The following is a 13,705-nucleotide window of genomic DNA, read 5'->3' on the forward strand; positions in this document are numbered from 1 at the left end:
TCCTTTTCCCATGTGTAAAATTACGGCTAAGGCATTTTGGCTTATTAAATGGTGGGAGCTCATTGAGTGAATATTTTTGTGATGGTTTTGTGTGGGTGCAGGTGAAGTAACTTCATTGGTACTTCAAGAGACCAGGTGTGGGAGAGTGTGTTCATAAGAGTCTTCTCCCAGTGTAATAAAATAGTGAATTGAAAATTGAATTTGTTTACCATTTCAATTCTTTTTGGATTTTCTGCTTGTGTTGAAGCTTACTACATTTATACTTCCTCTTTGTCATGGTGCTTGTCAGCTGCTTCCCTCATGGTTAGTTCTCATTATAGGAAGTCAGATTTGGGGTTTAATTTGCTTTTATGAAGTAAATGAGAGTGGCATGGAAACAGCCACATATCTGCTGACTGGCAGTGTAGCTTAAATAGAATTTCTGAGAAGTCAGAATTGATGATTCTGAGCCATTTTTGTGGTTCATGGTATCTGACCTCTTCCTCAAGGCAGTCCAGCAGGGTCGTTTTTGCCAGAAGTGCTAACACTGTAAGGATGAAAACTAAAAAGTGTTCTAATACATTGCTGTTATAAAATTAGTTTACTTTAGTCCTTGGTTTACTGTCTAGGAAGCTTTATTTTTCTGGTTTTTGTAACTACTCATCTTCTAATCGAAATGGTGTGTATTTTCCCAGTTTCCTGTGAGTAGTCTCAGGCCTAAGCCTTCTCTGTCTCCTTATATCTGTGTCTGCATGAACAATAACTGTGCTTCATACTAGAGACTTAGAGGTCTCTAGAGGAAAGACTAACTTAGTTACTAAGCTTCTCCAGTCTGCAGTATTTTGAAAAGCATTCTTTTTCCTGTTTTCTCCTAAAGAAGGGGCAGAGAAAGTTGCAAGACTGAACAACACACTGGGGCCATGCAATTGGTAGGGCTTTCTCTTCATTCTCTGAAGTTCTCATTCCTCCAAATTCTCAGAAGATGCCCTCCCATAGGCAAGAGCAACACTTATGGACTGCAGTTTGTCCAATCTATGGTACATCCCCCTATAGGTTATTATTAGTTCTCTGACAGAATCAGTTGAAAATAAAAAATGTTTGATCATTTCAGGGCAACAGATAACAGAAGTCTGGTTTGCTTACAGGTCTGTATAGTGAGGAGAGACTGAATTCAAAGCAAGACAAGTCTCTGCCATGTACATTCTCCTTCCCTGCAGTTTGATAGGTGGAGAGGTCAGATCCTGACTAGCCAAAAATATTGGAAAAGATTAGCCATGTTCAGGACCCATGGCCGTGTCCTCTCTCTCTGTTCCTCCTGCCTCTTTTTGTTAGAAGCATGATCTGCAGGCCTGCAGGAAACCCTTCTCTCCTTTTCCTGCCTGGTCTCCTTCCAGGGAGAAGCAGGAGCACAAGATACATTGGAATAACAGCAGCCTCAGGTACTGCAGGATTTTGTGCTGGGTAAAGCTTTTGAAGGCGCTTCAAGAAACACTTAAGGTGAGGTGTGAAGAGAAGGTGTTGGATCAGAAAGAAGTCATTTCACTCAAAGGACAGTGCTATGGAAGAGCATTTTCTAGTTATCCAGTGAATGACAAGTTCCAGGTTACTGGCATGTCATATCTAGCACTGACTTGGCAGAAATTATTAATTTGGTAGTAAATGTTTGCAGGCTTTGAAGACAAAACAAATGTCCAACTTCTTTTCCAAGCTCTTGTTTTTCCTGGGAGAGCATATGCCTTAGCAATACCTATGGCAATTAGCAAGGTATTGAAGCCATTGTAAACATTTTCAGAGAGGGGTACATTCAGTTAAATCTTTGATCCTTATCACACAGGCATTATCCTATGTTCCAGATAATGAGGAAGAAAATTTTTGGCTATTCAAGTAATACCAGTAAACTGTCAAGCCACGGTTCATTGGTATTGGTTTCCAGAAATAAAGAATTTTATTAACTTTAATTCTCATGGGTTTTCAGCCTTTAAAAATAAAAAGAAAGAAAAAATCTCCAGCAAACTCCAAACAAACTGTCTTTTAAATCTGTGCCTTTGTAGCTGACCACAGAGACATGCAAGTTCTTCACTGCAGTGTTGCAGGGCCAGGACCAAGGCATGAAAAGCAGACTGAGTACCTTGGTTCTCTAGCTCCCATCTGTACTGAGGGAGGAGGAGCAGAGGGAGCACCCAAGGCTTGCTTGGTGTGTTTCAGAGTCTGCTGTGGTCCTTACTATGTTGAAAAGCTTTTCAGGTCACCTGAATTCAACAAACTGCAGGCAGCCCAGGCTGTTCAGTCTCAGCAGCAGCTATGCAGTGCTGCTTGATCCGTGCTCCTGCGACTTTTGGTGGCGGCTCTGGTCACTTCTGTGTGGGTGAATGAAGCTGGGCTTTGGTAAAAATTCACCCATGAGGAGTGAGCAGAGAGTGTGAGTTGCAATCTTTGCTTTTACATCTCAGTCCAGCTTTTTCCAATATCATCCTGCAACTGGTATCGAGTTAAGCAGAAAAGCTGAGATCAAAGTAGATATGCCTTTAGGTGCTAAAGTCATTCTTTTTGTCAATGGAAAGACAGTGAAGAGCAGAGAGATAAAAAATCCTTGTTACTTCCATCTTACATGGACAGCCATACCCCAGCCATATTACTGGCAAAATAAACACTGACTTGCACAGCAATGCCTTCATCCACTAAGCCCAGGTTTAGTTGCCATAGTAACTTGTCTTGGAGATGAATGTGATATCCTGGACAGTAGGGAAAAAGACTTTGATTCCACAGATACTGGTCCTGAGGCTCAGAGCTGGCCACAGAGATGTGACTGCATTTCTGTGTTCATTTCCCTGGCATGGCCTGAGTAATTGGTGGCATGTTGTTCAGCCATGATACAGAAACGTGGTGGTCCGTCATCAGTGCAACCTTGTACTTAGCTCTGTTCAGATGAAGAATACACTGAAGTCATCGGGGCAAAATGAATCCTAAGAGAGCAGTAAATCCCCAGCCCAAGGGTATTGGAGCCCACGGTGGGCAGGTTTTGTGTGCTAGCAGTGTCACTATAAACTGGTTTGTAATAGCTTTCTAGCTGCCAGCTGAAGCCCTTTCTGAAAGATTGATGTGTTGAGATATAAACCATCAGGAAAGTAATTAATTACACAGCGTTTTAGTTTAGTTCATTCACATTTGGGTTAGTACTACTGGAGCTGGAGTAGACATTACTAGAAGTGTATAGGTAAATTTACAAAGTCACTACTTGTTCAATAGCAAAATTTACTTTCCTGGTTAATTAAACAAGAACATTGCATACAGACAGCCAGTGCCATCACATTAGTGGGAGGGTGGGCATAACAAAAAATATATAATTAGCCCTAAAATAAAACACAGTTAATAAAGTGAACTGCTAATAATTGCTCCATGCTTTGGTTTCATCAGCCAAGCAACATACTTGAGGACCTAAAGGAGAGCAGGGAATTCACTCACAGTAGAGTCTCATGGGAGTGGAGCTGCAGCCCACTGAAGAGGCACTGACAACTAGAAGCATACTGCTCCAGGGGTCAAAAATGATGGAGCAGCGTGTCTTCTCCAAGCTATTTCCTCTGTGGACAGCCTGCAAGCTCAGCATTACATTTAATTTTAAACTGTAGAGTAGTGATGCAGAAACAACTGAGGTAATTTAGTTCCATTGTCGGTGACAGCCAGGTGCTTCTCATTGTTAGATGCAATATAGGGCAGACTGCCAACAATAGAAAATCCTTTTAACTGCTGCTTACTAAGTTGTTGTGAATATATGAGATGGAATAGCAGATCAGTTCTAAAAATTCTGATTTCTGTTATTCTTGGTGGCAGTAAGAAAAATCCTGACTGACTCAGGTGCTACTGAACATGAGAAGTAAGCCCTTCCATGGAAATCTGTGTTAGTCTGCTTACAGAAACAGTTTCTATTTGCCTATTTGTGGTGCTGTATTAAAAATAATGCAATTAATTCAGTAAAATCAGACCACCAGCATAGTGGCTTTAGAGTGTTTCAGCAGCCTCGTTGTGTCTAGAGGCCTTCTCCAAAGGAATCACTAAGTAAGCACTAGAAATATAAATATGAATGAGTCAGGTAATTGGAAACAGCGTAAAGCTCTGCATGTGTGTGTACAGGAACAGCTCATGTGCTTGCAAGTGCCTCTGAAAGACAACTTTCAGGGGGGTTTTCAGGGTCTGGATTACATCTTTGTCCGCTTCTTTTCAAAGGCAGGAGGAAGTTCTCATCTTGCCACAGGAGAGGTATGGCATGCTTGGCTCCATGCTGTGGCAAAGGCATGAAGAAAGGACCTTGAAGGAAATTCTTGGGAATGCCCAGTCAGAGTCCCGGTGGAGAAAGGGCTGTGCTTGGCAGTTGCACTGCTGAGATACTAACCCTTGGAGCAGCTGGGGTGGCTGGCAGTCTGCAAAAAGCCTTAGCAGAAGTTTGGGAGTGATCTTCATTGTTCTGGCAGGAAATGCCAGAGCACGCTCCTGTAGGAAATTACTTTTGCAATACTTCACCAAGGCAAGTTCTCACACCTTTTTTTGGCTTGAGGGAGCTGAAGTTCCCCCAAGTGATGAATGAAAGTGTCTGAGCAGCCTGCTATAATCCACAACGTAACATGAAACTACATTGTCATGGGAAGAGCCACAAGCAGACTGAGTCTACTCCCGCTTAGCGTTGACTTTGTTTGGCTGAAAGAAAAATGATCCAGTGTTTCTATCCTGTCACAACATTTCTGTGAACAGGCTCATGTTTGTGCTCAAAAATACAAAGAAATCAGGGTGGCACAACTGTTGAGTGTCAGTAAATAGAAAATGAGGATAAGAGACCATTTTCACTGGCTCTCCTCCTTCCCTGCTTTGTGGATTGTTTTCTTCTTGATAGTGATGCCAAGTAAGAGTTGAGGCATTACCTTAAGTATTACATGTGGGAGGCACAGAGTCTTCTCCCAGTGTAATAAAATAGTGAATTTTTTCCACTGGTATTGCTGAGGGTTGCTGCTTCCACCTGAGTTTTATGGTGATGGATATGTCATCACTGGAGCCTGTTTTATTGCCAGCTGAATGTTATATAATAGTTTGTTCCACTATCCCCAGCCTGCCTTAATTCATAAAATTAAGGAAATAGTTTAAAGGCTTTGCACTATACTTCCACATTATTAGTGAATACATGGGATGGAATATGAGATCAGTTCCATACTTATTGCCAGTGCAGTGAGGTGTTTGTACACCTGGTTTCTAAAGAAACTTTGAGAAATGGGATTGGGTGGGACTAAGTGAGAGTAATTCAGTTTGAAGAAGTAAAACCAAGGTGCCAGTGCTGAATGTATTAAAAGTCATCAGTAATCATAATGGCAGTAAGTTCCATTTACAGAAGAGAAAAACATTTCTCATTTTAATTGTGTTATAGTCATTGTCTTTCACTTCTTAGCAATTAGGAAAATGCAAAGAAATAAAAAAGCACAACTGGTTTGAAGCTTAGCAACCATTAGCATTGATCTTCCCTGGTTTGTTTAAATATATGCATTTAGTTACCAAAATAAACAAGTACCCATATAGACTGATTTCATAGTTCTAGGATTTACTTTCTTTTTTCCACAGCTATCTTGTGACACACCTAATTAAAATCTACTGCTTAGTTCCCTTTTGAATATAATAAAACCCTGCCTTATTCTTTCTGTCAGTTTAATCCCTCTTTCTTTTTCATTGACACATTTCTAATACCTTTGCAGACAGGCCAGACACTTCTGCTTCATCTGTACTGAATCCACATGCTTAACACCTTTTGACAAAATGGATGTGGCCTCCCTGTGGCTTGGAATTGATATACACTGTCAAAAAGGGTTTTCTGAATGGTCTTTCTCTGTCACCTTTACCAGATTTTTATCCTGTGTTGTAGAAATGTGCAGTTTAATGTTGCATTTCAAATCATTTTTGCCTGAAAAAGTGTGTAATGGAATCAGGGTGTCCCCTGAATACTCCTAACAGTTGGAGATGTCTCTTTGTTTTGAACAGCAGAATCCCAATAGACCTGTGACAGCAGTGGAATTACACTCTTGACCTTGTTCACTGAAGTGTTGCTTTGTCTGTATGATGAAATGAGAGTAACCAACAAGAGCTTCCTCTGAAATGTATGAGTTTCCTTTGTTAGTTTCTCATAAGAAACAGAAACGGCACTGTGCAATTTTCAGCTGATTGTATTTTTCACAAAAGAAAAAACAAACAAAAATAAACCCAAAATCCTGCTTGATTCAAGGAGAGCTGGTAGTTGTTAGGCATATTAAAAATGCAAAAGCAGTTGATATATCAATGTTTTCCTTAAGCCAGTGTTGTTGCTACACCCTGAGCATCACAGCAGCAGTACAGTGCAGTGGTAGATTTTTATCCTGTTGTTGCTTCATTCTCCATGGATTTTAAATCAAATGTATACTAAGGCACCAAATAAAATTTCTAAGTATTGAATCTGAATATAGAAAAAACCCATATACCTAATGTTCTATGTGAATTTAGGTGATTGTTATGGACTACACAGTTGTGTCAATCCAAAAGATAAATACACTGTTTTCTGCAGATGCACATGCAGCCTTTTAAGCTCCTGGTGTTTCTTTTCATTTGCCTGTAACTGAGGAGACATAGACAGCTGTAGGATTTGCCATGACTGCCAGTCCTGCCTTGTGCATTGAGCCACTGGCACATCTCTTGCTCTCCATTTACTTATTCACGGTCTGGCTTCTCTCTGGAGCAGAAGAACTCAAGAGGCCAGAAAAGATACAAAATCAGATTTTTGTTTCTTCCATTTTAGGCTACTTCAGCTGTGTTTTGGGGAGATTTTTCTCCAAAATATTCTTGTTTACTTTAGCTCTGGGATAGTGAACATACGTTCATTGACATGCAGAGCACGTGAAATGCAATGGCAGGTACAAGCTTGTAGTTCCTGTGGGTGAGGAGTTAGCGTTCAAAAGAGAGGAAAGGACTCAGGGAAGTCTAGTTTGTTTTTAGAAGAGATCAGAATAAGTGACTTACTGGCCTCTGTGGCCTCAAGACTTCAGAGCAGTTTCTTACTGTAGACGATGCTGTGTGGAGAGGGCATCAGAGCATGAAGGGCAATGCACTGAGGAGGCTGCAGATCTGTGACTCCTGATTTCCAATCCTGCCAAAAAAAGCTTTTGTTTTTTTAATTACTATTTCATTGGTGATATAAATTAATCATTGGTATGGGTCTGAAGCAACCTTGTCATCAGAGAATATTTGGTTAGTGTTGACATACTTGTTTCTCTGCAAACATGAATCATCCATCTGCCTTTGGCAGGCTTGCCCTGTGGCTCTGCTATAATGTGTTTCACCAGTGTGGTGGAAATTAAAATGTCACTATTAAACATGGCAAAATCAGATGCTGTCTGGGAACTGCATCTATTCAAGGAGTTCTTGCTTCCTATGTAGTTATTTCTGACAGTTTAATGGGACAGCTGTATTCTGGCATAAAACAATACATTCATATATCCTCAATACATGGGGAGTTAAATGCTTTCAGAACACTATTTCCTTGCATACATGAGTGTTTCATGCATGGCAGAAGCAGTAATGCTCATGTAACACCATGTTGCTGCTTAGGCCATTAGGAAGTGTAAAATCAAAATTAATTGTCCTGCAGGACCATATAGAGTGGGTCTCTAAAAGCAGTTGCTGGAGCTGTTTGCAGCTGCTGCATCAGCCAGGCTCCTTCCTCGTGAGCAGTTATTGACTCTGGGCTATTGAATTCAGGGCTCTGGAGGTTGCTCGGTGGAAAAAGCCTTCAGTTGCTGCTTGGCAGCTCTGTCACTGCAAGGTCATGGAAAGGGCACGTCAGTCTCCAAACCCAATTAGGGCCTTATTTGGCACCTTTTCAATCACAGGGGAAAACCCTACTGAGCAGGGTGGCTCCCCGGCCAGGCTTTTTCACCCAGTCTCCTCAGTGAGACAGCCAACAAATGTGTCCCTTTTTGCCACTTGAGCCATCAGAAATACACTTTGCTGTCGTGAAACAGCTAAGCAGTTAGGGCAGAAAGGTAAAGAGCCCAGTACAGGCTTACAAGCTCACCACAGTTGAATTTGGACCAGTGCCTTGTACGTATATGTCTGTGTCCCTCCCTTTACTCATATCTAGAGCTGTCTCATTCCTCAGATCAAATCATTTGACTCTTATGAACAGCTGTAACTTGCAAGTTGAATAAAGTCCAACTGCTGAAAACATTAATGAAAAACATAAAACTCTCTTTTACCACGTATCAACAGTATTGCTTTAATTCCGCCCACTCTGAAGATTTTTTTGTGTGTGTGTGCTAGGTTGTGCTTTTCATCCCAGGTGGCTGCCAATTCTGGTGAAAATAAGTTGAGCTGTGAAAGGTTGACCCACTCGCCTCTGAATTGCTTTTTATATGATGTGAGTCCCTCAGGGCCAAATTCTACCCACAGAAGTGAGAATGACAGCTATCAAAATATATATGAAGCATGCCAATGTGCACAAAGAAAAAGGTGAACCCCAGACTGGTCTGAGTGGTCTTTAAAATATGGATTTCCTGTGAAATTGTGCTTAAAGGGGAAGCAAAGAATAATTAGAAAATTAGCCTGATGTACTAGCAGTTATATCAATGTGTGGTTTTATATTAGCTCTTTCAGACAAGCAAAAGATCAGAAAATCCCTTATGACTTGCTTAAACTAGTGTGTAAAATTTGGTTTAGAGTCTGATCAGCTTCTTTCATCAGTCTAGTCTAGACTATTGCCAGAGTACATACTCTGTACTAAACCTACAGACCCCTTAGGTGGAGGCCTACTCCACCTGAATCAAATAACTTTTTAATAAGTTATATAAAATGTTCACTGTCTGAGACAATGAATCTCATTCAAAGATGAATACCTTAGGAACTGCAAAAATAAAAGCAAAAGTGTTGTTGCAGAAGAGAGGTGTTAGAATTCTTAATTCATATTTAAATTACTGTCTCAGAAATGCAAAAGAAAAATTTTCAGCAAACTTTTATTATTTTTGATTGGATAGGCATTTTTGTAAGTCTGTACTCAGATTCCCTAAAGGAGGAAAAAATGTGTCAAAAATTATGGACAAATTTTTTTAGGAAATTAAGCACATGCAACTACCATGTCTATCCTAAGTACACAATATTGGTTTTAATTAATGGCCAGGGGGAACCTTCAGTATGTAGGATGCACTCTTGCCACCTCTAATTTCTACACAGGATTATTTGCAAGGAAGTGAAGAGCAGTAAGACAGTGAAGCCCAAGAGCAGTAAATTTGTTCCCTTTCAAAGCAAAGCCGTTTGTTTTCCCATCATTGCCAGAGCTTCTTCCCACATCTGCCATTGTTGTACCATCCTGAACCTGCCTGCTCTTTGCCACATGAATCTCAGGAATGTGAACAGTTCATTTACTCATAGATAATGCTGCTGCCTTTTGCATACTAGCAGTAGTAGATGACAATTTGGAGGCAATTTTAGTCCAACGACCAATCCACAAGACTTGGAAATCTGTCCAATGACACTAGTTTTAGAAATTCAGGTTTGTACCTGAGTTGGTTTTCTCAAGATGCCTGTGTTTTGAATTTAGAAGTTTAAGTTTTCAGTCTTTGTGTGCCTACCATATTTGTTGGTTGCATTCCAGTGGCATCAGAACACCTGGCATAGAGGCAATGACAGCAAATCGATCAAATGATCAAGGGAAGTAAGCTAGCTCATGCATAGGACATCAGTGGGGTGAAAATATCACAGAAATGGGAACATTTAAAACATAGAGAAACTGGAATCCAAGTGGCAAATACTTCTTTTAGCTACACCAAATTCTGTCTATGTTCAAGAGGAGAGCTGTTTATCCAAACACTGAATTAATCTACTGATGGCTGAGAAACAGTTCCACAGCAGGTATTAAAGTCTTTGGGATGATAGATAGTTTATCAAAAGTGCCAGGCATTGCTCTACTTACAGAGCTGCCTAAATAATGGAAAGATAAAGGAACATAGTTCTGTGAGTGAATACATGAATGCAGAATGTAGTAGAAATATTAAGTGAATTCTTCCCTCCTTACAGCCAGTGGCATTACACCAATGAAAGATTGGACCATATTTTGTGTGCAGCATATCAGATTGTTAAGAGGCAACAGGCAGATGTTTGAGACAATTTTCTCTCTACAATTTGCAGAACTGTGTATGAAATCTCCTGTCTAATCTACAGTCATACCATTACCTGCCATCTTTCAGCAGGTAACTAGTTAAATTTGTGCTAAATAGGATTTGCTTTGCTATTTCCATTTAATGTTGGAGTAGAAATGTTCTGACATGACATATGACCAATTAATGATTGGAAAGTGCTTGGATGAGTCATTTGAAGCCAGTAGTTTAGACAGTGTCAGCCACAACTGTTATTAAAACCTGCAAAGAGTTGTTCTACAATCAGTGATTCTGCAGCATCTCCTCTGGGTGTCTGCATTTCACTTAATAAAGATACCCTGTAGACATCAATTGAAATAACTCTTGCCTTTGTTGCTTGGATGTTTTTGTGGGCTCTAAAATGAACTCAGCTTATACAAGTATACTTTGTTACCCAGCCTAAAGGATGCAGGGCAGGAATTATCCTGTTCTCCTGACAACCTCAGTAGAAAAGAAATGGCATTATTTGACTGTAATTCTGAAGAGAATAAGAGTGTGACTGTACCCTGTGGTTTTCTGGGGGGTTTTACTTATTTTTTTCTGTGCTGATGATGTTTTATTACTTTTACAGAGCTATAATAATCCGAAATGGTGAAGTCATTCCAATGTCTTCAGAATTCACTCCAGAGACTGAACGCCAGCGACTTCAGTATCTGGTAAGAGACCTGAGGACCAAATCAAGTGCTGCTGATGACAAGCATTGCCCACTAATGTCAAAGGCTTAGAGAAATGCTGCTGAGTTGCTGTGGCTCAGTGAAGGATGATGTGTCCACTGAACACCAGTGACTGATGTCTTTAAGCCATCAGCAGATGTGGAGAAAATCCTGGTGGTGCAAATCTCAATGAAAGGAGTATTACCTCTTCAGCAAAGGCCATCAATTAGCGTGGCTATGCTTGTGTACATTGTTCAGCTGCAGACCCTTCAGCAGCACACTGGTGTTGGATTTTGAGAACTCAGACACAGAGTTAACGAGCCACACGTGTATTTCAATCCATCCCAGTGCTTGCTGTGTGACAGTATGAAATACCACAGACTGCTCATTGTATGTGAGTGATGTTGCAGAGTTCAATTAATTTACTCAAACAGTATGCCAGTAGTATCTCCATCAGGAGAAAGATATCCAACTTAGAGGTGATCTCAGTGAACATTAGTAGCTGCAGGATAGGATGGGTGATCAAAGCTTAGTTTTATTTACTGTAGCAGCGCCCATAAAGCTGGGACAGGGTGACTAGCTGGGCACACATGGGATGCTTTATTGACCAAGCTGTGTTGGCTGATAAGTTGCCTTAGGAATATAAGTTAAAATGTATAGTGTTATTTTTCATACAAACCATCCTGTTACTTTTTAAGGTTTTCTTCAATGGACAGATCAGATGGTTGAAGTCAATTAGTTGTTTGTCAGAACGTAATTTCTAACATGGCTGAGAGATTTCCTTTGTGCTTCTTCTGTTTCTTTTAGAAATTTAAGCTTCAGCCAAGGTGGGGTCACTCTCAGCCTTGCCTGACTTAAGGTGGACAGGCCAAGGCTAGCGATGTTCCCAGGTCTTAAGGTGTTTTTTATTTCAGCCTCGTTTTTCACTGTGGTTTGAAACTAGACAAAATCCCAGTGTTTGAAAGGCGGAGGTGGAAGGTTTTAAAGAAAAAATTGTGTTTCCTCAATTGTCACTTTTAATTTTTTTTCAGTCAGATTCATTGGCTTGAAGCTGAAAATTTCAGAGGAAATACTGCTTTGGGACTATTCATATTCAGAGAACCAAATGGAAAAGAGGCCTAATAAATATTTACAATTCAGTTACATTTAAAATAATTTGTTTGCCTCTAAAATAAAAGGTATCTTTAGCATCTAGGGAGTCTGCTACTACTGTAGGAAATATGAGATAAAACATTGCCTACAAGGGTTTTTGTTTTCTCTTTTGATGTCCTTTCTGGCTTAAATTTGAAACCAGTTGCTGATCTGAAAAGCATTTCTGCTGTTTCCTGTGGAAAATTCCTTTACCTTTGTTTGTCTATTTTAATTCTGTATGTAACAAATATGCCAGGTCTACGGGTATCATGTTCAAAGAGAATACATGCAAGACAGCAAGACCGTGAAACAAAATTACAGATAATTTCAAACACAGCATTCCCTAAGTAAGATTTTTACCCTTGTGTTTAAAAAAAGAAAAATAAAAAGATGACTTCAAACTTCTTGCAAAGTTGGCATAAGCATTACACTCCAAAGTTTGCATCTATCTTGCTAATTAGATCCCAATTAATCCTCTTATCACTTGTCTGTCCCCAGGTTCTATTAGTCTGTGTTTCTACCATCAACATCTCTTGTCTCTTTTTCTGTCTGAAAGTTATTTACTTGGAGTCTATTTTCTTATTTGCAGTTAAAGCTGAGTTTCTTTGTTTCAAATATGTTGTGCTTCAAATATGTTCTTCCTGCACGATAGGAAGAAAATCCATAATCACTTTAGCATTAATATTTTACTTGGTAAATGCAGAGATCCTGTTCACTATGAGGAAGTTACTGTACAAGCAAAGGGAGAGTATAGATTTACAGCCTGCAAGCTGTTCCCTGTGCAGCAGACACTTTGGGTGCTGTCAGAATGAAGGAGCTTCCATCTGCCTAAATTTAGTGCCTGTTGATTCCTTCAGTCACGTGGGATGTTCTTTTAGGCCCTCTTTTCTGAGCCTTAATTCCTGTGTGGAAAGAAGTCCATGGGATAATGAGTTGTTCAGGTCATGTGAGTATCTTATATGAAGTCCTCCAATCTAGTCTTAGACAAAACTGTGCTTCAGCTAATACTGATTGAGTAACTAAGAGGGGAGAGAAGCAAATGGAAGCAAAAGGACTTGCCTGTCCTGGCAAGTTTATTGCCATGCATCCAAGAATTACCTTGGCAGTAGGCCTCTGGCATGGACACCTGAAAAGAACAAGTTATCTATCCATCCATTCTGACTTTGAAGCCACTCTGAGCCTGGTCATCACTCCATAGGAGGGCAGTGGTGGGGCAGCATCCAGCTGCAGACTTCAGGCTGGCTATATGATAGAGACAGACTTCTGTGTCAGGCAGCTTGTGAGAGTATTGCAGAAGACAATCAATCATTCAGTCAGAGAGCACTTCTTAAGTTGTAAAATGTGAAAGCTTTGCACCAGTATTCCCTTGATCCTTCAGTTTCTGCAGAGGTTCAGTGCACCATGTTGCTTCCCTTCCACTGGTGGGCATTCAAACGCCTCCTTCTGAATTTGTGTAGCAAATTCTGTAGCAGGAGACTTCCACACATCTCTTGGGAAAAGTCCTAACTTCCCGAATCAGTGTATCTTGAAGGAAAAAAAAAATCCAGTATTTACTGGGAACTGCTCTGGTAGATTCAGCAGTTGTGCGGGCAGTGACAGCCAGAAGCAATTTTTCTTTCATCTTCTGAGGAGACTATTAATTTCAGTCATGATAGTCTAAATTGCAACAGTAAATAGGATAGATTTTGTTACTTATTCCCTTGGAAAATGTGTTTAAAATGAATGGTGAATTGAGTGTACTGCAGATGGGTGTAT

General features: G+C 40.3%; 1 protein-coding gene across 1 annotated transcript in view; it reads left to right on the plus strand.

Annotated features, from left to right (window-relative positions):
- Positions 1–13,705, plus strand: part of PPM1H (protein phosphatase, Mg2+/Mn2+ dependent 1H) — a 131,679-nt gene that overhangs the window by 78,674 nt on the left and 39,300 nt on the right. Inside the window, exon 5 of the mRNA XM_054631771.2 lies at positions 10,738–10,822. Coding sequence (XP_054487746.1) covers positions 10,738–10,822 — 85 coding nt within the window. The remainder of the gene's footprint in view (positions 1–10,737; positions 10,823–13,705) is intronic.

This window comes from Agelaius phoeniceus, chromosome 5, assembly GCF_051311805.1.
Source record: "Agelaius phoeniceus isolate bAgePho1 chromosome 5, bAgePho1.hap1, whole genome shotgun sequence".
Lineage (NCBI taxonomy): Eukaryota > Metazoa > Chordata > Aves > Passeriformes > Icteridae > Agelaius > Agelaius phoeniceus.